This window comes from Neodiprion virginianus, chromosome 4 (assembly GCF_021901495.1).
Source record: "Neodiprion virginianus isolate iyNeoVirg1 chromosome 4, iyNeoVirg1.1, whole genome shotgun sequence".
Taxonomy (NCBI): domain Eukaryota; kingdom Metazoa; phylum Arthropoda; class Insecta; order Hymenoptera; family Diprionidae; genus Neodiprion; species Neodiprion virginianus.
This window is the reverse complement of record NC_060880.1, coordinates 38,620,277-38,647,069: the sequence shown is the minus strand read 5'-3', so window position 1 is coordinate 38,647,069 and position 26,793 is coordinate 38,620,277. Positions and strand designations below refer to the sequence as shown.

The following is a 26,793-nucleotide window of genomic DNA, read 5'->3' as shown; positions in this document are numbered from 1 at the left end:
ACGCTTGTCGTTGACTGAAGATGTTCAGTCAATGCACTTGAGGAAAGGAAAGAAGAAATTAAACGACAGATTAATAACAAAAATATTATAATTTGGCCGATGATTAACTTTGATCGCGATTTTTTTACTCGCAAAACTGTGGCCGTAAATATATATCCACATATTCGTTGACTGAAGAATATAACATATTCTTCATTCAACGACACGGACACGTATAGAGTGATGTTTGAAAAGCGCGGGTTCTAATATGAATCATCATAATGCTGATAATTTAGGATTTGTAACAGGCGACGGCTGGCAACCCTGAGATCGAGAGAAAGAGTGCAGCAAGGTTCCGATGACTCTGCGTGCTCTGGGCTCTTTTCAAATATGGAGAGGTTATCTTTTTAAAGTAATATGTGGGATTTAGGAGACCGGAACCGTGGTATTTTTGTGTTGATAAGTGTGCTGAGCGGATGCGCTGTTTTATACAATGCCTGGGGTCCGATTCTCGCGCTAACTGTGTCGATAATCGCTGTGATACACGTATGTTACTCCCTGCTAACCAACGACAGCATTCTATCGCCGCAAGCGTTATTTTTCCTCGAATACGTGAGCGAGGGCGGCAGGGAAATATTCGCCAATTTGAATGCTGCATCGTTCTACCTATCGTCCACCCTCCGTAAGTTATACACTATTTTAAGTAACCACTGCCGGACTTACGTCGCGGCGAAAATGAGCAGATTTAGAAAAAATTCCTCATACCAATTGAGCAACGACAATCGCCAAGCGTCCAGAAGCTCTTCAAGGTTCGATCTCACCACCAATCCGCTCAGCCCCATACCCAAAAATAGCTACCAAGAAAATACCCCCTACATCGATCATCCTGCCACTCGTCAACTGAGCGATAACTACTCGTTGACAAAGCTCACCTCGACACCACTTGACCCCTGGTGCAAAGACCCTCAGGTACCATCCAACGGAGGCATCGAACTTTTCACACCAACTCGACCTCTTCGCCGAGAAATACAACCAACATTCGGACCGAATCACTCATCGATGATACAAAATGAGACTGTCTTTAGCCCTGAGGGCTCTCCGTGGGGAACCAGCATTAGCCCAAAAATGCGATCTAAAGCAGCTGGAATTAAGACTGTACAAACCGTCGCTGGACCCCTACTTGCATCTACGAGATACAACATCGATCCCAAGTAAGAAATTCATGTCGTTACTAATTGCCCAAGTTACCGCAGTTGACTTCCAACATTACATCATCTGCATACTACATATTTTCCTTCCTTCAGAACATATTCGGATGTAACATCTCCAGGACTGAGCACACGCTTGGCGAAGTATGCCACGGAAGCCAACAACAAGCTGACGCATCAGTCGCAGTACGCGACTGGCCAATTTCCCAAAGTCAATCTCAGCGTCAGTCCATTACCGTTAATAAACATGAAAAATGTCAAGGTCAGAACTCCCGTGACTGTGCGGATAGCTCCGCCAGAAACGAGCAGGTACTCGCCACCTGAAAGACAAAGAATTATCTCAGACATATGCAAAGCTGAGAATAGAGCACCCCAGAGCGTTGTGCAAGTGCTTAGAGAAATATCACTTAAGAGGCACGCGTCGAGAGATGATGTGAGCTTGGATTTTGCAAAAAAACAGAGAACCGAGGATATATACGAAGACAACTTGGATGATCTGGTAGAAATGACGCAGAAAAGAACCAGGGAAGATTCGCCGAACAGTGAGGAAGAAGAGGATTTGCTCAGGAACAATCAGCTTAGGCCAGTCAAGAAAACTAAGACCCCTTCTTGCTTCGATGTTTTGAATTCATTGAGCTCGAGCAATCAATATTCCTCAGGAATTAAGCGAAAAGCGAGTAGTCGTAAGTACCACAAAATCGATTTATATACTGTCTTTTCTGTGCAGAGGAAATCAAATTCTTTGCTTTTTTTTTAGTCGATTTATCCCGATGTGGCACACCCAGCATAGAGAAACATTTCAAACCTTCGGACATGGTTCAGGGGACCCCGAAATTATTGGCAACTGTAATTGAGCCTGAAATAGAGAAAATAAAACCTCAAAGAGACGATCTGAATCTGAAATCTTCTCTGAATATGGAAGTTGAGTTGTACAAGAAATCACCTGAACGGTCCTCAATGCAAGTAAAAAGTATTTTAAAAAGCGTCTCTACCAAAGACACGATCGGAGATCAAAACCAGGATCAATCGGACAGAGTAGGTAAAAAGATAGATAAAAAACCAGAAATTGAACCTATGAAGAATCTTTCTCCTGCAGTGAACAAATCAATCAGCTTCACTGAGAAATTATTTATGAAAGCAGAACCACAAGCTAATGAAAGGTTGAGAACATTAATTGAAGAACAAGGAAATATCAGAGCAAAATTCACCAGTGATGATGTTGACGAAATTAAGAAAGAAGACATTGTGAATATGAGGCAAACAAGTATGAGAGCCAGACTGCAGAGCATGTTTGATGCTATATCCGGAAAATGTGAGTATATATCTCAAATTTCATGACAGATTGCCTTTGTGATATCGGATACGATGAGTGCACGAGTAGGAGTTTAGGTGTGTATCAGGATACAAGGAGTATGCGTGTGTGAGTGGGAGTATCGGCAGTGAGCTGTTTGCGTGGTCGGTCCAGAGCAAGCGGGCAGGTGCTGTGCTGGCCGTACCACACTGTATGCGAGAATCAGTAATAAAACTATATCTACTTGATTTGTTTAGTTGGTTGTGCATTGCTTTACTAGCCCCTACCTGGAAACATCACAGCTTTGAATTCTGACAGTTAGTTAATTGTTCAAATCAGTTAGTAGAAAATAACTCGACGTAATGGGATAGTTATATTCACACCATTGATATAAATTTGTATGTTATACCGAATGCTGAACTATTGTGTAAGATTATTTCGATTTTTTTGGAGTGAAACATTTTGTAACGTAGCACAGAAAAAAACCTAAAATCTCGTCTCTTGATATTTTGCAGCTGCCAAGAAGATAAATCCAGACGTTATTATACAAGCTGACTCAAACAACGAGCCTTCTACCACCTCAGATGTACCATCGAGCTCAGCTACTCTGAGATTGACGACTTCGCCTACAGACATCAATACATCTCCGATTGCAACATCTTCCGTAGTACCAACAATTACTAATTCGAAACTCGGCAGCACAATTAAGACTAAACACGTTACCTTCGACTTGCCTAGTTCACAGCAACCATTGATCTCGAACAGCAGCTTGACATCATCGATCTCTTCAACTGGATTCCAAGCAAGTACAACCGAGGCACAAAATCAGTCAGAAGTTCCAAAGTTGAACTTTGGAACTGTTGCTACAACTACAACAAATACTACTGCAACTGATCCCGCTAAAGTATCTTCTTCAAATAGTCAAAACACAAACAATATGAGCACTCCTGCATCTTCTGCAACCATTTCCACCATTGCTCCTCCTTCATTTGCCGTTGCAACATCTTCTACACAAAGTTCAACTGTGTCGTCAGGAATTCAGAGTGGCTCAAACTTGACAAGTAGTACAAGTTTAGCAACAAAATTCTTACCTCCGAGCAGCATTGGTGCATTTAGTTCATCAAATTATACCAATGTAACTCAAAATACCAACACAGTATCGGTATCCGAACCAGTAATGACAACTTTGTCACCAAGTACGGGGAAATTTGTTCAAGAACCGATCAAAGTAGTTGAGCCTGTCAAGACCAGCACTCACACTCCAGCCCCGATGCCCAATTTCTCATTTGGTGCCGCTAAAATGACCTCCTCATCAGCATTCGGTGAAAACAATCAGTTCCCAGCTAGTACGCAAAATCAAGTAAACGTCAGTACTACTACACCGACAACAACGTCGTCTTTCATGCCTGGTAGTGTATCCCAAACGCAACAGTCTGCGACTAAAGTTACGTCAAACGCAGGTAGTATCGCAGTGCCTGAGACAAAACCAGCAGTCTTTTCATTTGGCGGTAATAGTGCCATGCCACAATCAACGAGCACCGGAAGCTTCTTATTTGCAGGCAATGTTAACACCGCCATGAGCCAAGCTCCTACTTTTGGAACCATTACTAATCAAAGTAACGCGACCTTCGGAAGTACGGTGGCAACGACGCAAAATCCACCAGCCTTTGGAAGCTCGGTTAATTTCCAAACTATTCAAGCTCCTGGGCTCAGCGTGGCAAGCACTACTTCGCAAAATGCCCCGACGTTTAGCAGCAGTGCGCCAGGATTTGGAAGTGTTGTGACGACTGTAACTCAAAACGCGCCAACATTCGAAACCCTAGCTTCATCTGCTCCTCCGCCCGCTTATGGCGTTAATACATCCACCACAAGTACATCATTTGCATTTGGAAGTACAGCGGGCCAAACTACCACTGCGTCTGCATTCAGTACAAACATTAAATCTACTACCCCTACCATTGCCCCTGCGTCAGGTAAAAATCCAACATTCTCCTTTGGCTCGACGTCAGCACCTGGCACTAAACCTGGCTTCTCGTTCGGCGCAAACGCTGTACCAACTACTACTTCTAGTGGGCCGGTGACTTCCGGCAATACCAATCAAGTACCTGCCTACAAAATTCTCAATAGTAGATGTGCACCAAGATTTGGTGCTCCTGCGACTACCGCGCCTTCGGCCTTTGGAGAATCTTCAAGCACTGCAGCACCGGCACTCGGCGGAACCTCTGGCGCGGCAATGACTGCATTTGGTGTCACATCGAGTACAACTACACCATTGTTTGGTTCACCAGCCACGACAACATCGGGAATGTTTAACACTAGTGCAAATCAGTCAACCTTTGGTACTGGATCTAATTCTGCTGCTGCCCCCTCAGCCTTTAGCGTACCAAAGACAACAACGCCGCCAGCTTTTGGTTCCCACACAGCCGATACTGGCTTCAATTACGGAGGGAAAGCTGTTCAGTTTACAGGTACAGGCCTGAACCCTACGCCCAGCACTGCAGCTGCTACTGGTTCCACTGTTACATCGACGGCAACTTCAGCGTTCGGAGTAACCACAGATCAAATAACTCTTTTTGGCCAAGGAAAGTCACCACCGAGTTTTACCAGCAGTACATCACAGGCTTTTGGTAGTAGCGGAACTCCTAGCTTTGGAGCACTGAACACCTCCTTTGGCGGTGTTGCCACTACGGCATCTGGAAACAATTCTGGGTTTGGTGCTCAGACTTCAATGGCGCCAACTTTTGGAACGCAAACTCCAGCAGTAAAGCAATCTTCCCAAGCTCCTCCTCCTGCATTCGCGTCGACCAATACAAGCTTTGGCGCGAGTGCAGCGCCTTCTACTGGGTTTGGATCGTCGGTAACTACGTTTGGAACTCAAAATACAACTACGCCAAATTTCGGTGCTGGCACTGTGAGTTCCGGCTCTACTTTTGGCACCAATGTCTCGACTCCGTTTGGACAGAGCCAAAATCCCCCACCAGCTTTTGGAACCCAAAATTCAATTACGCCGAGTTTCGGCTCAACCAATAACAATGCTAGCGGAGCATTCGGCTTCAACGCCAACCAACAGCAAACACAACAAAATTCCAGCTTTTCGTTCAGTGGCAACGCCACTGCGAATAACACGATGGGTGCGGCACCCTTCCAGTTCGGTGGTGCACCAGCTAAAACAGGTGTGTTGGTTTTTCGCCATTCTTATTTCGTGAATGTAAAATTCAGGAAGTTCTCAGCACTGAGATTTTCATGAATCTTGACGAACTTTTTATTTTTTGCAGATGGCTTCAATTTTAATGCGCCAACTACTACTCCCAACTTGAATTTTGGCGCCAATGCTTCATCTTCTTTCGGTGCATCAACACAAGGATCAAACATGTTCGGAGCAGCAGCGCCAGCTGTTCCTGCTAGTGGAATGTTTAGTATTGGGGCTGGTTCTACAGCTCCGAGATCTCGATCGAACAGGACGCGGAGTAGGAGATAGTGGAGAATGTAATTTTAACTTACCATTATCGAAATGTATAATTGAGTAAGAATTAGCTATAAAGAATAAGAAATTAAATTTTGGTTATTTGATGCTAATCGAGCAGAATAATGATAGGATGATTTCTAAATTTTATAAAATCCGAAGAAAGTCCAACGGTTCAATTCACATATTACGCATAAGATCTTTATTCCCTTGAGGCTTTTAAATGCGGGAGGATGGTACTGTAACGGTAACGAGAACGAATAATAATAAATTTACAGGGCGCACCAAATTGGTTTCAGATTTTACTCACCTCAACTTTTCCTCGTGGTTTTTTATAAGTATCGTTACCACGCATGTTCGTAATTTGTAATATATAATTATTATAACTACCATTACTAAAATCGTTGCCTGACACTGTTGACAAACCAATTATTTCAGAACACTGACAAAATGCATTTCACCTCTTTTCACCGTTTACAGATCAAGTATTGAGCGGGTTAAAATTCTACTGATGACAAAACCAGAGTCCTGACTAACTTTAAAATCATGACATTTTTCAGCATCTATTGATGACTCTGTTAAGGTTTAACAGCTGGTGTCAAATACTCATGAGTCCTCCATTTGATCAATTTATCCGCTCAACCAATGATAAGTTTTTAACATTTTTTGTTCCGTACTTGTTGCACTTGGTGCCCCTATTGTTAATAAGAATACCTTTCGATTAGTTTGTACAAAATGTATTTATATTCTTTTGCAATATTGAAAGAAAATCGCAGGAACGGATACAAAATAATAATAATAATAATAATAATAATAATAATAATAAGGCCAAGTCTCGTAAATTATATATTAGTATAACTTTATTAAATATCACTGATTGGTTTTATATTCAATATACCGTGCTTGCCGGATTACTTTCAAGGGCATTAAATAATCGTTGTTTAATCAAGTGTCTGCCATTTTTTAACTCCCGAACTAAAATTCCGTGCTAAACGATACATGTTGAAATAACAAGCGTTTGGATCTATTCAGGTAAAATCATGTTTGGAATTGTTATTTGTTTTCTACTTTGACTATTGAGCTTAGTATCGTATTAATTTGTTCGTGTATAGTAAGTAAGTATCTCTAAGCGAAAAAAAGCCAGTCTTGTATTTAAAAAAAAAAAAAAAAAAAACCTGTATACATATGTATAATAGATCTTATCCCCGACGCGACGTGTCTAGATACATTGTATGATTCATATTTTAGTCGGTATAATTGTGTACGCAAAATTACGCACGTACGGGATTCGATTGCCTATGCACTACTATTAAATATCATTATACCAACTAACTTAACGGTAACGGTAATAATAAATACTGTAATAGTAATTAAAATGAAACACATACATCTGTTTGTACGTACACTTAAATTTAAGTAAGTAATAGTAAAAGTTTTAACATTTTGTAACCGGTGTTAATTAATAGTAGTATATCAACGATATATCGTTACGTATACACATGTATGATACTATTATCGATGACTATTAGGACAAAAAAAGTAATAAATCAATATTCTCATATTATTGACGCTTCTAATCCGATATTGTAATTCTATTTGTACCCAGTATCGACGTCGATAGATACATACATACATTGAATATCGTAAATCTGTTTGGAAAAAGTTTGGCAAATGCTCGCGAAAATTTGTTTGCATTCAAATATATCGAATCATTTCTCAACGTCTTCTAATCCTCACCCGTAGTTCGATAATCTTCATGTACGAGCTTAGGGTTTACATTTGTATCTCGAAATTTCTATCCAATACCCTCGTAGCTGATTATGAGTGTAAACTAAACAGTTTACACTTGGCTGCAAAAATGTCTGTTAGAAATTTCTCGCCGTAAGTTTGTGATGTAAGCGCGAGGCCAGAAAAACTGAATCGTCGTTATACGACTGCAAGCGAAAGTATACTTTTTTTTTTTGCTGTTCTAACGCTGTACTCGATAAAGAGTCGAGTAACCGACGACGGTTTGTCTACAATTTTGATTTATTCGATAAACTAGAGGTCAATAAACATCGTGAAGAGTAAATCTTGTATTTTCGTATTTTCGAGCTGGAAAAAAGCCATAAGCTTAATCAACCGGCTGCATGAATGACAAAGATTCTCGAAACGACACTTGACTAGTTCGGATGCCGATTTAAAATTAAGATTATTCGGCCCTTGTACCCAACGTGTTGACGTCCAGTCAACAAGCGGTAAAGTTCTATTCACCGGGTCTTGTAACGACGCGAGTTGTTTACGAGTCCGAATTAAACGCGGGGAGTCTCGGAAAACAAAACGCGTTTGCGAGAAAAACACAGGTACACGCGATATATCGATTTGGCCGGAGTACGCATCAGCGGTAAAAAATAAGGACGGGAAAAAGGGGGTTGAAGGCATCGACGAAATTAATTCCTGCATTATTCCGCAAGGTGAATTTGACCCATCGGTCGAAAAGCAGCGACACGCGGCACCGACGCGGATCGTCGGAAGAGCGAAACAGGCAGCGCAGGAAAGAGGCTCGATTCGTCCGTTCGTCGCCACGCTCGACGCGCTCATCGTTTTCGGCCGGCTGCCGGCGGGGTTCGTGACGACGATATCAAAGCCAGTGAGTGGCGCGTGTGCCGGCCGAAGTAACTCTGACGGTGATTGGTTGACCCTGGCGAGCGCCGGCTGGGATAGCCAATGAGGAGTCGCGTTAGATCGGAAGAATGTTTGCCCGGTTGCTTGGAGCCGCAGCCATGTTGGGAACATTAGAAGGGAACCAACAGTACAACTAGAAGGACGGGAACACCTAGGTTCGGCAGCGGCGTGTCGTTTAACACCTAACACCACCACAATGGCTGACCCGGAGAAGCAGCCCGAACAACCCAAGGCTGTACAGCAAAAGCAGATCATCGGTGAGTAAATTTTCAAATCTCAACAAAAATATCCCTCCGTCTCGTTTCGTATACGAATCGGCACCCTACCACGTTCAACATCGGGTAATGGCGCCCGCGCCGAGCAGACGTATTCGCCTTTCTCGCCATGTGGCCGGCGTGCCGCGAACGCGAGCGAATCGTCTCTATCACCCAACCCCCCCTCTCCCTCTCCCTCCCTCCCCCCCTATAACCCCTATCCCGCGGAAACGTTGCCCGTTACGAGAATCTTCGTTTTCTCAACACCTCATCGATTTATCCACCACCGCAGCGCAGCATTTTAACGAAAACTTTCTTCAAGGCTTAATAAATTTGGTAAATAGAAGCGAGGCTCTACTAGCATTACTTAGCGGGAAATGGCAATCGCTCACTCCCCCTCCCCCCAGTTACGATTTGTTCTTTCTTCAATTCCGTAACCCTCGACGATTGTTCAGAGGTCAAATTTCACTCTGCTTTCGGCGTACGCTTGGCTAATTTAGAGGAACATCGTGTACGGGAGGGGGGGGGGGGGTCGGTACAAGGATCACCTAGTAACCTTAAATGATTGTAATTAAGCCGCGACGCACATGTCGTTCGTATTATCACACCGGCGAGTATAGGGCGCCGGATTATCGACTAAACTGTCTTCCCTACGTTTTATTCGATATCGTTAATTTAAGTGAGAAACTGCCATTGACTGCTTGCTCGTCCGTTACGCGCCGATAGTTCGAACCGTTTCTTAGCTTCGTTTTTTCTTTTGTCTGCCGTTTCCTCTCACGGTTTCGTTTCGCTCAGGCATCAACGAGAGGAAGGGCGAGAGAGACAGAGAAAGAGAGAGAGGGAGAAATGAAGAGAAGAGAAGAGAAGAGAAGAGAAGAAAACAAAAACACAACGCTCCTCGTTTATTGTCCGCGGGATATCTTCTGCATCTATCGCCTTCTTCCGGTCTGAAAATCACGAAAAACTGGTTCTCTTCTTGCAGTTTCATCTGCATCATCGATTTCCTCACACTAGCCTTCTGCAAACCGTTTATATATATATATATATATATATATATATCCGGTTTAGATAATAGAATTCATTCTTGAATCGTCCGCGTTTACTTCGGCCTAATCCTCCTCAGCTCGAGCATTATAAACTCAGGCTTGTAAAAACGACGACGTCCAGGTGTTGTCGACTTTTCGTCACGTGTATGTAGCTCTACAATTTTTTCTTAACACATTCGAGAAATATCTCCAGACATTACAACGTAGCTGTTACAATACAGCTATTCAAATAAATGCGACATCGAGTGTGAAATATTTTATTCTGCTGTCGGTAAATTTTCGTTATTGTATGCGGCTTGACGATTTCTCGTAGTAACTTCCGCCTTAATAATCTAACCGAGACCCAATCGTGCGTGCGTGTGTGTGTGTGTATATATATATATATATATATATATATATAGATGGATTATAGATAGGCATAGAAGAAGCAAGCAGAGATAGAAGATACCTACGATTCCTGACCGACCGCGTCACCCAAACAGCACGCTGCCCAAGCGAATGGTTGCTGCATTCGAAGCTACGTGAGATCATCCCTAAAATAAGTTTAAGGTGTTCCCTGACTCGTTGAGACTCACTTAGTTTCTTTTCCCATTCTCACTTCCGTCCGAATCGTTCGTCTAGGAGAATTCTTGGAGAATAATTATTAATAATAACAACAACAATAATAATAATGATTAACATATTCTCCATGCGTAGTATTAAAATCTGCGTATGCGTGAATATTTTTCCATACAGCGATATTGAAAATCGTTGTGTGAAATTATTTTACGGAAATATAGTACGATTGAATTGGAAATATTCAAGTCGCTATCGCAGGTATCGCAAATTCGTCAAACTTTCGTTATTCATTCGAAACTGGATATGATTTGAAATGTATAGAAAACGAGAATTATCCCAAGACGTTTATTGTATGTATGTCGATAGTCTTGATTTGGTACCAATTAGAACCGAGGGCATCGATCACTGGTGCACCGATCCGATTGCCCGTTTATCGTCTTGTTATGCACAACTCACCGCATTGCTAAAGAAATGCAAAACGACAAATTATTACACTTTGTAACGTGTAATAAGTGATAAGTACGAACAAGCTGGTTGAGCTTTTAGACAATCTTCCGCCCTGCGTTGAGTGATAAACAATTGTTACGATTATGTAACTCGCGTGTGCCTGTGTATTTATATACATATGCATATGTGATATTTATTCTCCACCGCTGTTGCTGATTATTCGTATATTCGTACAAATTTTTTTCTTTTTTTCTGCCCCGGTTCCTCAATCGGGTCACGCACCGTTTAACATTACCGTAATTTTTGCAGCAGCGTTCGGCATGTTGGTTCGCGAATTATCACGTCAGCAATACCGGGATAGATATCGAATTTGAAAAAATTATCGTCTCGATCTCACACTTACTTTTCAACTCATTACAACTGGTGGGAAAATTTCATTGTAGCAAACCAGCGTCTCGATTTGCTAATCTTCATTGTTGCCGTTCAAAGTAATTGAGTAGCGAGTCTCCTATGATTTGTTAATCCGAGTACTCGGCTTATCTGAATATCACGTTTACGATCTCGAATCGCTTTATTCACTCGTGATTCTTTCGTATCTCGATATCGCATATGCAGAATCGAATCTCCAGACGAGCGATGACCCGAATTTGAAACGCTATTAATAACATACCTTTCGTGGATTAGAAGTTAACATTTCGCCTTATGCGTACTTTTCCGTCCCAATCCCAATTTCAAACTTTGTATAAAATAAAGTTACGGCGAGTCCGTTTGTTTATAAATACCCATTAGCAGGCAATTTAGTACGCGAAATTTTCGCTACGTAAAATTGGCTAATTTTAACAAATGCTACGGCGTCAACGTTTTCAATCGATTTTCACTTCACGTATCATAAAATTCCAAAAAAAAAAACACACAAACCGCTTATATTAATACTAACATTAAAATAAGCGGCAATAAAAACTTGACTACCTTTTACAATATAATTCGCACGCGTCCGTTTCGCCTTTTTTCATTTTTAATCCATTATTATTGTTGTTATTACAATACATCGTTTGTGTTTACACGGTGTCGAATGAATACACATTTATAACAAGCAGGTACGAGCTCGCGATTATAAAATGTACGAGGCACAGCTGATGAAATAATATCGCACTGTACCGTATCAGCAGCAGCAGCAGCTTCTCTTTTTATACATCAGTTAATAGTTTGTATGTATATGAATTACTACCAAGCTACCGACTGCCGTGTAATCTTTCACTTTCAAGAATATTTTACGATTGAGATATTTTGACGAGCGATGATCGAGTTACAGCCGATTATTTATGTCGGGACGCGTCTTTATTTATTTATTTATTTTTTTTATTTATTATTTGCAACCGCTGTAAGATCCCTCACTATATATTTTATGCGTAATGAAAACTATATGAACGAATGATTAATATATTTACGTATTTGAAACAATTTTAATAGAATATTCTTTAGTATATTGGTGAATTTTTAAAAAAAATTTTCATAAATAATTGTATAATTTTTTTTTTCCCTCCGTCGTTTTTTAATTTTTATTCCGTACGCTGCACGATGAAGAGAATTTGAACTGACCATTATTATTTGCCATTTATTTTCAGCTAACAAAGTGACCGGGACTGTGAAGTGGTTTAACGTGAAGAGTGGCTACGGGTTCATCAACAGGTGAGTTTAATTAACTTTTCGTTAACAGCGAACTGATTTATTTATTTACCAGCTATCCGCATACGCCCCGTGCTTTAATTTTACGTATAAAAAATTGCGAAGGCGGATTTATGCTTCCCGGTTTTTACACTTGTGTTTTTTTTTTTTCTTTTTCTTACGCATACGCATCACGTTTTCGCTTTCCTTTTCGCACATGTATAACGCAAGTATACGTTTATATATATATATACGTATAAACATGGAACGGTGGAAGCAAGAACGCGCAACAGGTGCGAGGATCGTACAGTCAGATATCATTCTGTGGATATAAATAAACCTGCAGGAATAAGCAAAGAATATCGCAAGCGTGTTAAATATTCGTGATTAATATTATATACAAATCTACGGTGGAGAAGATGAAAAATTTCTGAAATATACGTGTTACATGTGTTATTATTTTGAACGGTTTTCACGTGAATAACCTTCATATACATATCTCTTAACTGCGATAAATTTTTTTGCAAAATTTACACGCGCTGAATATTCTTTGCTTCATTCCCGGTTCGGACGGATGTCGCGCAGCTTTTTACAACAAAACGCGCGAGTAACGGTCGTTTATGTAAAATGTCTCTGCGGTATTTTTTTTTTTTTTTTTTGAAGTGAAGTATTTACGTATTTAAAGATAATTCAATATCTGCAAAATAATCAACGAGTGTAATAAAATTCAATTCAGACTTTATTTTATTTTTATGTCTGCAGAAAATTTTTTAAACAATTTTTGTTGGCGAATTTTGTCACGCTTGATTTTTTTTTTATTTTCATCTGTTTAAATCACTTTTTTTACAATTATTCTCACCGAAATAGAAACGAAGGATAAAAAAACAGGGATAAATGTTTAGAGAGAAAGATTTCTTGGCTTGAAAATTTTGCGGTAAACCGGCAAAAAAAAAAAAAAAAAAGAATTTGCGTCAGAAACGTCAGCGGAAACTGCGACCTACTTGTAGATAATGAAAGTTTAACAAACCAATTTCACTGATTCCTATTGCGATGCGGCTTGTGTGCAAGGGCGATAAGAGATTATCGCGTGCTGCACTAACAGCCACGTGTCACCGTCGCTTGAGATCTTCCAGAACGACACACTATTTCTAGGCCCCTTTTTGCCCGTTTGGTACTCGGCCAAAAAATGTACCGTTCTATAATCTCTTCTCGAGCCCCTATTTTTTTTTTTCTTCCTTTCTTTCTTTTTTTCTTTTCTACCTTCACTAGTGTAATTTTTTTTGCTAATTTTATGCACACTCCATTCTTTATCGATTTTGATGGTCATTTTTTTTTTTTATTTTTTATTATTTTTTTTTTTCATATTCAAATTCATTTTGCCTTGTAAATCGAATTTTAGTTTCCAAGTTTGCTGAAAATGATCAAAAATGAACAAATTATTATTCTATGATACACGACATGATGGAAAGCAAATTATTATTATCATTATTATTATTTTTTACTCCACACTAGATCAAGGTACGATAAATTATTATATTATATGTATACACGTGGAGAAATGATCGTATACGTTACAGAGAAGTTTGGAAAATTTTTTCTACTGTGCCGCAACAGTTGTAATTATAATAATTATCTATAGATAAAAAAAAAGTGCTGCTAAATCTGTTTGAATAATGCAGACAAGAAGGGGGGGGGGGGATACGATATGTCGATAAAATAGATTAAAATCAATTGCAGGTATTCCTAAATTCAAAGCTCTTCAAATTTTTTTTTTTTTTTTTTTTTTTTTTTGCATATATTACAGTGAAATTAATTGAAACCTACAAGTCCCGTACAATAAACTTTACGATTATATCGAATGATCTGTAGCTGCATAAGCTTGGAATAATTAATTTATAAATTGCTTAGAAATCAGATGTAAATCGATCAAAATCATCCCCCACCCCCCACCCGGTCTTTACTTACCCCTCTGTACTAATTTCCTCGGAACGACGTCAACGCTCGCTCGTTTCTTGTTCATGCGCGTTTCTTATTACGTTTTTCGCCTCATAGTCGTCGTAGTCGGATATTGCCGTGGGCGGCGTACAAGTTCAACGACCCGCTTCTTCTTCTTCTTCTCCTCCTCCTCCCCGTTCTCGTCCTCGCCCTCATCTACGCTCTGCTCTTCGTGTAACATTGTCCATCTACTACCCGGCTCTCTGCTCTCCGTGGTTGTGTAGTTTAACTTTATAGACTCGAATCGACGTGTCTGCATGCGCTTGCGCATTTCTCTCCCATCTCTCTCTCTTTCTCTCTCTCTCTCTTTCTATCTCCCTCTTTCTTTTTCTCTTTCGGGCTTTTACACCACGGTACTCTTTCACATGCAACTATATAACTATATATGCATAAGTGTATGAGTATTATATCGTTAATCATCGTCCGTCTACACGCGAGCCTGAAATTGTTCGACGTCAACTATTTTCATAAATTAATATATCTATTGTTTCGAAGAATTTTGAAGCGATTTATTCGGGATTATTTATTTATTTATCGTCGATCTATATAAGAAAGTGTTCAGGTCGACGATAAATAAATAAATAATCCCGAATAAACCGCTTTAAAATTCTTCAAAACGATAGATACATTAATTTATCAAAATAGTTTTTATAACACGTTGACGGCCACGGAATTTTTCACGATTCCGGTCTAAAGAGCCAATTTGATTTAATCATGTTATATTATTCAAAACTTTAATAATAGTACATAGTAATAATAAAAAAAGCTTAAGAAAAAACATGTTACAATTATCCTCGTAGTTGGCAGTCAACGTTTTAGTTTTTTAAATTTTTTCCCAATCAAAAAACTCCTTTTGTTATCAGACCTATGTATTAAACGTGTATATCAATATGTTACCAATCTTAGAATGCAATTTTGTATGTTACAGGAATGACACCAAGGAGGATGTATTTGTCCATCAAGTAAGTTGTCTTGCTAATTGTTTCTTTTTTTTTTTTTTAATTTATCTGTGTTTTTTTGACGAGAAAAAAAAGGATATCAAGTGTTACGATTAAATTTGGATAACCTTTTGTACCCTTAATTGTTCTCGCAGTAAAAATTACTACCTTGCTTGAATAGTCAGACACCCGGCATTCAACGAGGCTGAAGTTAGTAACTTTAATGTATAGAAACGTTGAAACAATAATTACGATTTTGTACCGTTAGAATACCCGAAGAAGGGGTGAATTGACAATATCTGAGTTTGTTGACGCTGACATTAACAGTTTACTAAATTTCAAGTTATCCCAAAGTTGCAAAATAACGACCAAACTTTTTCAAAAAACGCATCATCACAGTAACGTTTCAAACTTGAGCCCCATGACGTTCAATTATTTTAACATTCAAAATTATTACTCTATTAATCTCGAACTAACCGGCATATTTCTTTTTTTCTCCCCATACCTATAGTCGGCCATCGTAAAGAACAATCCGAAAAAGGCTGTACGCAGCGTGGGGGACGGGGAAGTGGTCGAGTTCGACGTGGTGATCGGGGAGAAGGGCAACGAGGCGGCGAACGTGACTGGGCCGGAAGGAGAGGCGGTCAAGGGCTCGCCCTACGCGGCCGACAAGCGACGAGGATACCGTCAGTGGTTCTACCCTCGTCGAGGTGGCGCGAGGCCGCCGCGCAGGCCACGCGAGGGTCAGGAAGGCTACGAGTCGGGCGAGGGCGGGAAGCCCCAGGACGACGTTAGCGCCGGGGAAGGAGGAGGGCAGCAGCAGCAGCGCCGATACAGGCCAAGGCGTCGATTCGACGGATATTACCGAGGGCCGCGTCGCTCCGGTCCCGGAGGCCACCAGCACCAGGGCGAGGGAGGCGAGGACGCCGGTGAGGGAGGCGAGCAGGGCGGCGAGGGACTCGCCGAAGGCAACGTGCCACGCGGTGGGGGAGGAGGACGAGGACGCGGTGGAGCTCCCCGACGATTCTTCCGTCGCAATTACCGCGGCGGCAGGGGAGGAGGTCCCCCCAGGCGTCCAAGGAGCCAGGATGGCCAGGTAAGAAGAGATCGCTACTTCTTTTATTACTCGTTACTCTATTACGATAGCGAGGTACACTTGGGGACAATGAATCTGAGACGGCTAATTTTTTACACTAGACAGTTATGTTGGCAACACGGAGAAATCTACAGCGCCACTGTCGGCCGAGCGGGAAACTAACTCAATCTCAATAAACGTAACATAACCCGTGACCGTCGTATCTAACCTTAAAATACCGCGGGGATGATGACTTGTCAATCTAACAAGTTAGATTAAGGTTAGATTTGACGGTCGTGGGTTATATTATGTTTATTGAGATTGAGTTCGTTTCCCGCTCGGCCGACGGTGGCGCTTTAGGTTTCTCCGTGTTGCCAACATAACTGTCTAGTGTAAAAAATTAGCCGTCTCAGATTCATTGTCTCCAAGTGTACATTTTAATGTCGTTGGTTACTTTTACCGCATACTCTTTCACACCATCTCGAATCACGCATCGTTTTGTTAGTTCTACTGGGCGTGTTTCATGCCGTCGATATTGAACGATCGTCTCGGGTTTGATTACAATTTTTTTAGTATATGATTTTTAACTTTCTTTTCTTCACGTTGTTTGATTCGTATCTTTGTGTTTCATTTGTACAGGTCTCCGTAGCTTGTTGGTCTTAATTTAATATTTCGACAATTTTACTACGGGATGATCGTCGTACGTACGTTCGGTGTTTGGTAAATCTATGAATTCGTAAAGTATGGTGATATTTCTGAAATTCAAAGTGAAAGAAAACAGAACTTTCAAAAAAGTAAACAAATTTACGAACAAGAGCTTGGATAACTAGTTTTCATTTCAAATCATTTTCGGAACGGTGACAAATCCTGTGTACTTATATTCATTAAATTTCAGTCTCTGGTGTGTCGTTTTGTTCAGAAGATGATGACGAAAAATCTATATCGAAGCCTTTGTTCGTAATTTTAGACTTTTGTTCTTAGAATTTCTGGAAGAATCACCATGAATTACGAAGGTAACAATTTGCGAAAAACACTCGACGTTCGTCCATCTCGTTGTAAAATTGCCAAGAAAGTATTGATTTTTAACAGTACAACTCCAAATTATACATAGTCGATCAAATTTGCGTTGGCATGAAATTCATCATTTTTCATCTATTCACTCCTTCAGTTAGTTATTCGACTGGTTAGTTATTATTTAGATAGTTTATTTACTCTTCATTTTTGCGTTTGATTCGTACTTGGAATGCTGGTTCATGTGTTATACAACTTTGAATCTTTAGCGGTCTTTTTTTTTTTGAATGCAGATTTCAACGGGTTTGCGTTTCCTTTCATTATTTGATCCTCGTACATGTACATACATATAGATGTCGCTATATTCCAATATGCAAATAGTGCATTTATCAATAATATAAATTGCGCCTATAGTTTTTGATTACATGATAGTATAAATTACAAGCCGTGAATAAATATGTAAATATGCAGACAAAAATTATCCGTCGAGAAATTGAAATAATATGCAATATACAACATGCAAAATCGAATAATTTTATGCAAATAAATTAATTTGGTAAAAAAAGAAAAATACAAGAACATTTTTTTCATCAGTTTTCAACGTAAACTGGACTAGCCCTAGCCTTATATTTTTCTCTGCATATTCATCAATTGAACACAAGTGTTTGATGTGTTTTACCGATTTTAACAACATCTGTCTATATACTACAACAAATTTGGCTCGCTAACTCGTAGAAGCCTGTATTATTATCAGAGTTTTAATGTCAGTATTGTTCGTCCTTTCGTACACTTATATATAAAACAATGATTATTTTCCTAATATATATCCCTCATAATTTACTCGTTTGGATATTTATTTACTTATTACTATTAACTCTTGAAATTGAAATTCGGAAACAATCGTTTATTTATTACTATATTTTATTATTATGCACAATTTACATATCTACTCGTACCTGCGAAATAATTTAAACTTTGTGTCTTAGTTTGTTGCTTTTACTGTCGGATTATAAGCGGTTAAATCAACGTAGAAAAAGAGAAAAATGGACACTTTATACGACAGATATATTATTCGAAAGGAAGGAAATATAAGAAAACTTATAAAATGAAGAATTAGATTCTCTCAATTCTATAATTCAATTTGCAGTAAAATTCATCGTCGTTCGACTCGAGCACAAGTATCGAGTTTATTTTTATTATACAGATTTGTATGTATCGTAATTTAAGAAATTTACACACGTAATGCGATATTTTACTTACATAGAAAAGGTTGACAGCTTTGGGTAAAAAAAAATCACCTCGAGTCTTGAATGGATGTACAAAAAAGATGAATCAGCAGTTCTTAAATCGGAATTCGTAATCGGGATCTCTCATGCCTTGTCTTTTTTTTTTTTTTTTAATCCGAAGAACTGTAAAACTTAAATTTATTTATTACACATACAGGGTACAATGATATAGTCATATTCCCATTTGGAATACATCTAGGTGAGGAAAATCCCGTGTTTTTTTTTGTCTTTAAATCATTCAGGATTATTTTTGCAAGAATCGTTTATAATCATATCAAATATTGCGTGGTTGGGGATATTTTTATCAATTTATTTATTTATTTTTTTTTTTTGCCACTGACTGTATAAAGCTTTACGAATAATCAGTTCATCGTAGATTTCGATTTCTATTTTTTTCAAATAATCGTAGACTTGCATTGATCGTTTTTACAGTTATTCGTATTCTTCGATTCACCGTTTTCCCAGTTATTTGTAGACTTTAATTAATCGTTTTGTTAAGTATTCACAGACTTCGATTAATCGTATTTCTTTCTCGAACTAATCGATTTATTGGACAAATCAACAATGAATCTAAGTTACGATTAATCGAATAGGTAATTGGATAAACCAACGAATCAAATTCTTCGATTAGTCGAATTTTTGGACAAAACAACGCATCAAATTCTTCGATTAATCGAATTTTTGGACGAAACAATGGATCGAAGTTACGATTAATCGAATTATTGGACAAAACAACGAATCGAAGTTACGATTAATCGAATATGCAATTGGATAAACCAACGAATCAAATTCTTCGATTAGTCGAATTTTTGGACAAAACAACGCATCAAATTCTTCGATTAATCGAATTATTGGACAAAACAACGGATCGAAGTTACGATTCATCGAATAATTGGACAAAGCAACGAATCGAAGTTACGATTAATAGAATAATTGGCCAAATAATGAATCGAAGTCATGGTTACTCGAATAATTGTACTAAAAGGTTGAATCGAAGTCTACGATTAGTTGACGAATTGTACATCCTTATTTGTGAGAAAAACAACCGATGGGTGAAAGGTGTAGTAAGGATGTGGCAAACGTAGTAGGCGGTAGTTTTAATGCGAGACTGGGAATGTGACTGGCATAGACGAAATTGCGCTGTCAATTGTCAGGTAAGCGATGACGAGGAGGGTGCCGGTGAGGGGGGCCTGCAGGGTGCAGGCGGCTCGCAGCGGCCCCTCCGCCCCCGCTACAGGCGTCGTGTTCCCCGCCAACCACGTCCGAATACCCATCTCCAGGGCGCCAACAAAGAGAACCTCCAGCCCGCGGCTAACAAACCTGCTGATCCTCCTCATGCACAAGCTACAGCCAAGACCCTCTCTGAGGGCGGCGACAAGCCTGTCAAGGTACTAACAGATCCAACCTACCTGCAAATCCCTCGTTCAACCTCTGCTACATTGCTTCCGTAACCCTATCGCAAGCCAACCTCCGACTTTGGTTTAACGAACTTTGATCGGCTCGAAGCCAAAAACTGAAATATCAAATTGAGGAAGAATAAAATTACCTTTGTTTTTTTTTTTTCTCTCTCCTTCGAATTATTTATATTAGACAGAAAACTCAAAGATGCAATTTTTACGTGGGACAAGTTGTTGTGTAACTTTAGAACCGTTACAAATTCAGTAAATTGTTTATAAACAAAATTTCAAGCGTACTCAAACGTTGCAAAATCTGTTGTTCCTTCGAAATCGTTCTAAGATTTCTATTCGCTTATATTTATTAGTTTACTTTGACTAGAAATCGCGAATATTTGATGGTTTATATTCGTATAATGGTAACGGAAACAAATTGGAAAGAACCTGAAAAAATAGTCATTTCGAAATATCAGTCCGCGGTCTGAATAATTCCATCTACATCCTTGTGACTCTCTACTTTATTCTTTTGCAATTTTGAAATAAAAATATTTCTACATATTATTTTAGAAAAAATTAGTTTTGGTAATTGCAAAGTTTGTCGAAAATAATTGTTGAAACATCGATGTAAAAAAAAAAAAAAGAAAAAAACTATCAACAGTTGAAGAAATGATTTTTATTCTACTGAAATATCATAAAATCTATTCCGGATACTTTGAAAATAAATATTATAACTGTAACGCTGTTCAATTCAACAAGTTCAGGTAAATTCTCTGCGACAAATGAACGAAGAAAGGACAAGAGTACAGGTTCAGTTCTCGCGTCAATTTTTTCATTCAAAATTTTTGCCAACTCGTAACAGATTGCAAAGTAAATACAAAAAAAATTCATTTCGAAATGAATATCGTAATAGTCAAGATGTGAACAAATTTGTTTTTAAACCGAGGTAAGCGTGGTTGGCTGGCGACAATTTTCCCACATCCCTCAGAAATTATTGATTAAAGAATGATTGACCCTTGATCAGAAGGGGAGAAACCTCGAAGCTGGAAGTGACGTACGTGTCGAAAAAAACACGTCGACTAGAATCGCGAATCCCTGCATTTAAGTTAATAATAACGTGTATCTATCTCTGCCTCTCCAAGCATCGCATTACATGTGTATCTTGCAGTGCATCAAAGCTCGTCTCCCATATGCGGCTCGTCTAATTTTGCTGCTAAGTTTTCGCCATATTCCCCTGACTCATTTTTATAGGTATATTGTACCCACGCTGCTGTTTAGAATTTAGAAAATCTACAGCTTGCAAGCAAATTGACAATGCCATTACACTATTGTTACTATCATCATTAAGGTCCCATATAATTCTCTGAAAGTATCTAGGAATAATGTTTTTTTTTTTTTTTAACTTTTTTTATTTTCAATTTTCAATTTTTCTTTTTTTTTTTCATTTCAACCCACTTAAAATATGTGTTACTTAAATTTTCATAAAATTTCATTGCCGTTGCTCCCCTACCGCTTTAGAGTTTCATCTTAGATGGTAATATTATTGAGGGTAGTGTAATTTCTTAGTTGGTATATAATTACTTTATCGCTAGGCCATTGTGTTCTTCATAAAATTATAGCTCTCGTTATTTGTTTGAAATATCATTGTTTCTCATTTACAAATTTTCGTTTCCTTAAGTTATTACTATTGTTATTGTTATTAGTATTATTATTAGCGCTCTTTCGTAGTCGCTTTACACGTACACGCACAGCAGTACTATTGCATGTATTTTTTTTCTTTGTACTATTTTCAGTCGGAGCAAAAGCCGGATGCACCTAAGGATGCACCTGCACCTGCCCCCGCTCCACAGGTAATTTCACTATTCGTTTTTCTCTTTATTTATATCAACTTCTTTTTCCACCCATTACTTGTGTTTTTTTTTCCTTTTTTTTCATTTTTTCCACTCTCATCTTTACCTATACACTATACGATATACTCGTATCACATTTGTAGAATGTTACCATCAAGACACTACGCTGAAAATTATACTTATTGTTCTTACAAATATCGTAAGACTTTTGATAACATTCAGGAATTCCTCTAAAAGCAAAACATGAATTTACTTCTGTTCCTTCAATTTTCATCCATACGCATAAAATTGATCGTATTCATTTATTATGTTGATAAAATCGAATCCTCTTTTCGTTGAACTTTAACTATGAAGTCAAACACGCGATATCTTTCTGCTTTCTGTATTATAGATATATGTGTATAATTAGACTCTTCTATACTCTCATTTTGAGAAGAATTATTTTACAGCTTAACTTTATTTGCTTGTCGCAGTAGTTTGCACACCCTTGCCTTTTCGTATAATGCGTATATAACACACGGAAATGATGTAAAACGGAGGGGGGGGGGGGGGGGGGGGAACTTTGTGCGAGTGATGAAAGATTGATCTTTTCGCGTTACATTGTTAATAAGATCATTGTTTACTGATTATTTATTTCGATTTCGTTTTTCTTCTTCAATTTTCAGGAAAGTCAACCAGTGCAGAACACCACCACCGAAAGCACTGCTTAAGAGAAAAGATTGCCGCTGTATCTTCCGAAGAACTTCCGTCATTTTGATCCGACGTGATAGCGATTTAAAAAATATTTAATTCTAAATCTTAACAACAACAACACCAACACCAGCTATAACAAAATGAAACTAAAATAATAATAACAACAAACGGAAGTAAATCGCGTGTTGAACGTGCAGCGGCAGTAATCATGCTAAACATCAGAAGTAGCAGCAGCAGCAGCGGCAACAGCAACAACAATCAACAACAACATACTATAACAATTATTGAAAAAATACAAAAAAAAAAAAAAAAATAATACAAATACACAACAAAAAAAAAAAAAAAAAAGAATGAAAGAAAAGAAATCTCCCACCCCTCACGAGTTAAAATAACAATAACAGTAACAGTAAACCAACAACACACTACGAATTTATATCTACTGAATATAGGAACCATTCTTTTACCGCGGTATTACAGATGGGGCCCAAGGCGCAATTAAGTAATTATAATAACCGTTTAGTTTTTCATCACACAAATATTGTATACGAATATCTTACCACAGCGGAGATGTCGAACATCATCGTAATATTAAGAAGAAGGGAGAGGAAGAAGAAGAAGTATAAAAAGAAGAAGAAGAACTATTATTATTATTAAATGCGTTGTAGGAAAATTGTTTTGCTAAATATCAACTTATTGCCATTTGTATTCTATTTTACGTACCTTTTTCACAACTAACCGAAAGAATTTTAAGTCAGGGCTCAACGCGAGGTTCGTAGATCAACAAACTGTGTAACTTGGTCAAAACATATAATATTTCGTGCAGTTTCACCATTCAGTGATTTCAGGCGGTGGTTGATATATCTTGTGTATAAGAATTTCAATTTGTCTTTTTTTCGTCACGAGATCGAATTAACGACAACATTAATGAAAACAATTTTTCTTTTTTCCAACAAACAAAGTCTCTCGCGTCGCGTTTCACACATGTTGTATCTCTACGCGAAAATTTATGTACCAACTATACTATTACTGCTACTACTACTACCACTACTACTACTACTACCACTACTACTACTACTACTACTATTGCTACCTAACTGCGGGTAGAAGCTAATGAATTGAATTTTTTTAATCATGCAGCCTCGTAAGAGAAGAATGATTGGGATGAATTTCTTTTCTTCTCACTAAGAAAATTAATCGAGTACAATTGTAAACTGCATGATGAAAAGAAAGAACGAGGAAGAAATAACAAGTTAATTTTTAGTCAAATCGCGCGGTAAGACTTGAGATGATGACGATAATAAAAGAAATAATCAAATAACGATCTTAACAATATAGTTATACCATTTTTAATTCAAAAATGAATTAAACTTGATTGAAATATTGGAGGAGGATAAAAGATTTTGCGGACACGGTATATATATGTATATATGTGTATGTATATATACGTATATATCTGTCTGGTCATGTATGTGATGAAATTATAATTTTGGTTTTTTTTTTCATGGTTATTTTTCTAAGTTTTATTCTGTTGCTTCGCAAGTTATCACGGAATTTTTTTTCTCCTGATTTGTTTTTACGTTTTTTTTTTTTTTCGCGGACGCATTGGACCAAGTTCTACGTGTGACTTATATGACTAATGAATTAGTTTGATAATAATTGTATTAGTTTTTTTTTTTTCCACCCCTTCCTCTTTCTGTGATCTGAAACACACATCACATTCATACATACACTATGTGGCATTATATCGCTGATGATGATCGATCGATCGGTTACAATTAGAAGAAGAAATGATAAGTTCAAAAATTATTAATTTTAACACACTCACTAAACCTCCACACATTTAATCTAAAATTATTACGAAACGTGAATGTGACGATAATTTGTAAATTAAGTAAATTTTTCTTCCACTTGCGTCAATATGCGTAGTTTTCAACTTTGCGATTGTTGCCTAAAAAGTAAACAATTAATGAAAACTGTTAAATCATGTTTTTACAACTCTTTACAGCAATAAAAAAAATTAAATAAAATCAATAACGATAATGATTACCCCTAGTGGGTTGTACTTGAAAATGTGTAACAATTTATTACTAACTAGCAAATGCAAATGAAATTTCTAAGTTTTTTTTTTTTTTTTTTTCTTTTCCCCCTCAATGTACATATAACAATCACTGGCATCGACGCATGCAAGAAGTTTTCACGGAAAGACAGGAGTTTAAACGATTATTATGAGAAAGAAGTAAGAAAGAAAGATGGAAGAATTTACATCTTGTTTTTCCTCTGGATCGAATATTTCAATTACCTCCTATACGCGAATTTTTTTTGTTCTTTTATCAATCTTTATACCGAGATTCTTTGTTTCAAAATTTTTATTTGTACATTGCGATATGAAGTGATGGAAAAAAAGTGGAAACAAGATAAAACAATAAAGTGTATCATTTCTACTGATAATTGTAAGATTGTGTGTAATATTATTTTATTTTTTCAATTCTCAAGTTCTCGTACGAGTCACGTTCGTTGTTTCATCCAATCAACAAAATCACTTTAAGTAGGGGAAAGAAGTTATTGGTTGGAAAAATCTTTGACGAATCAAGAGTCACCAGGGTAGTATTTTATCTTTGCCTCGTACTATTTTTTCCTTATAAATCCATTGTCGTATTGTTTAAAGTTACCGCTTGCAAAGATTCGATCTCGTTCAATCCGCATTGTAGAAAATTATATCGACGTACTTCATGATCCTGAACATATATATACACCTCGTTTAAAGCGTCAGTATATGCGAATATTGTTTGGAACACATTGCTGTGTAAGAATGAAAAATAAGAGGAAATACCCCCACGAAAGATTTGTTGAAAAAAAACAACAAAAAAAAAAAAGGATACGTTTTGTGTTAGTGTCGTCGTTTGTTATATACACAGCTCGTTGAGTCCTTGTGATGTGCATAATATCTTTGTTTGTGTGTTAATAATTATTTGCGAGAAGAACAAGAATAATAATAATAAGAAGAAGAAGAAGAAGAAAGAGAAGAATAATAATAAGGTGATGAAAAATGTGAGGAGAAAAAACAGAAAATAAGAAAAAAATAATCATAAAAAAATTAATAATAATAATCGAAGTTAATATCTAGAGAGTGCTGGAATTTATGAAGAACCCGCGGTTACCAAAAAGCTTCGACATTCTAAACTAGGAGCGCTCCTCGCGTATTCGTTGAGTATGATATTTTACCTAGTAATTCGATTTTCACTGATTGAAATTATTATTAATGTTTGAAGGCACGATTAATTGTAGGCGCTGCTAGTAGGTCTGGTAATGAAGCTTGCGAAATATGCATGCAGGGCGAAATACAAAGAGGAAGAGAGTAAAAGAGACCTCAGAGGGTAACCGCGAAGTCAACCGAGCACCGTAGACGTATGTAAGATCAAAGCTTACACGAAGAAAAAGAAAAAGAAAAAAAAAAAATGAGACGAAATTTTTTTTCTTGATACAATTGTATTTAACTGACTATACAAAAAAGAACAATGCATATGTTAAATGAAATTGAAGCAGAAAAAAATTGAACAACAATTATTATAGAAGCCAAAAGATGCAAAACAAACACACACACACACATAAACATCGGGATAAGGTATAATAATGTTGATATTATCCGCTGCCATACCCATCCTATTCCTAACCTGGTGAAAAATACAAGACAAAACAGGTGAACAGAAAAAACAAAAAAAACATGCAAAACCAAACAACTTAAAATCAATCTCCCAAGTTGCTAACTACATGTAATGTACACGTTTACCGGTAGCGTTGTATATCTATTACTATAAGTACCGCGATTACTGGTGGAAATGTTAATCAGCCCGCGGTGTTTGCAGTTTCGAGTTTTCTTTCGTTTTCTTTTTTTTTTTTTTTTTTTTCTCAGTGCTATGATAATTTATCGGATCAGTGAAAAAGCAGTGAATCTTGCTTGCGACACTGAGTATACTATGCC

General features: G+C 37.9%; 2 protein-coding genes across 4 annotated transcripts; both read left to right on the top strand.

Annotated features, from left to right (window-relative positions):
• The first annotated feature begins 314 nt into the window (after window positions 1-314).
• On the top strand, window positions 315-7,165 carry LOC124302137 (nuclear pore complex protein DDB_G0274915-like). The gene is made up of 5 exons (XM_046757952.1): window positions 315-1,190; window positions 1,284-1,870; window positions 1,945-2,499; window positions 2,994-5,651; window positions 5,754-7,165. Exons 1-5 carry the CDS (start codon window positions 397-399, stop codon window positions 5,954-5,956), a joined length of 4,797 nt encoding a protein of 1,598 aa, XP_046613908.1. The 5' UTR covers window positions 315-396; the 3' UTR covers window positions 5,957-7,165.
• A 1,514-nt stretch (window positions 7,166-8,679) lies between these two features.
• LOC124302142 (Y-box factor homolog) lies at window positions 8,680-26,257 on the top strand. Of its 3 annotated transcripts, XM_046757967.1 has the most exons (7): window positions 8,680-8,862; window positions 12,536-12,599; window positions 15,499-15,532; window positions 16,020-16,604; window positions 20,035-20,268; window positions 22,065-22,121; window positions 22,787-26,257. In XM_046757967.1, the coding sequence occupies exons 1-7, from the start codon at window positions 8,802-8,804 to the stop codon at window positions 22,829-22,831; spliced, it is 1,080 nt and encodes a 359-aa protein (XP_046613923.1). In that variant the 5' UTR covers window positions 8,680-8,801; the 3' UTR covers window positions 22,832-26,257. The 3 variants fall into 3 exon arrangements, with proteins under 3 accessions (XP_046613923.1, XP_046613925.1, XP_046613926.1); XM_046757969.1 differs by lacking the exon at window positions 22,065-22,121; XM_046757970.1 differs by lacking the exon at window positions 20,035-20,268 and having other exon boundaries at window positions 8,698-8,862.
• The last annotated feature ends 536 nt before the right edge of the window (window positions 26,258-26,793 follow it).

Coding starts and splice junctions, on each gene's coding strand:
- LOC124302142 (XM_046757967.1), top strand. CDS start 8,802: ATGGCTGACCCGGAGAAGCAGCCCGAACAACCCAAGGCTGTACAGCAA. Junction 16,605..20,034: donor CAAGGAGCCAGGATGGCCAG/GTAAGAAGAGAT, acceptor GTCAATTGTCAG/GTAAGCGATGACGAGGAGGG. Junction 22,122..22,786: donor CACCTGCCCCCGCTCCACAG/GTAATTTCACTA, acceptor TTCAATTTTCAG/GAAAGTCAACCAGTGCAGAA.
- LOC124302137 (XM_046757952.1), top strand. CDS start 397: ATGTGGGATTTAGGAGACCGGAACCGTGGTATTTTTGTGTTGATAAGT. Junction 1,191..1,283: donor AGATACAACATCGATCCCAA/GTAAGAAATTCA, acceptor TCCTTCCTTCAG/AACATATTCGGATGTAACAT. Junction 2,500..2,993: donor TGATGCTATATCCGGAAAAT/GTGAGTATATAT, acceptor GATATTTTGCAG/CTGCCAAGAAGATAAATCCA.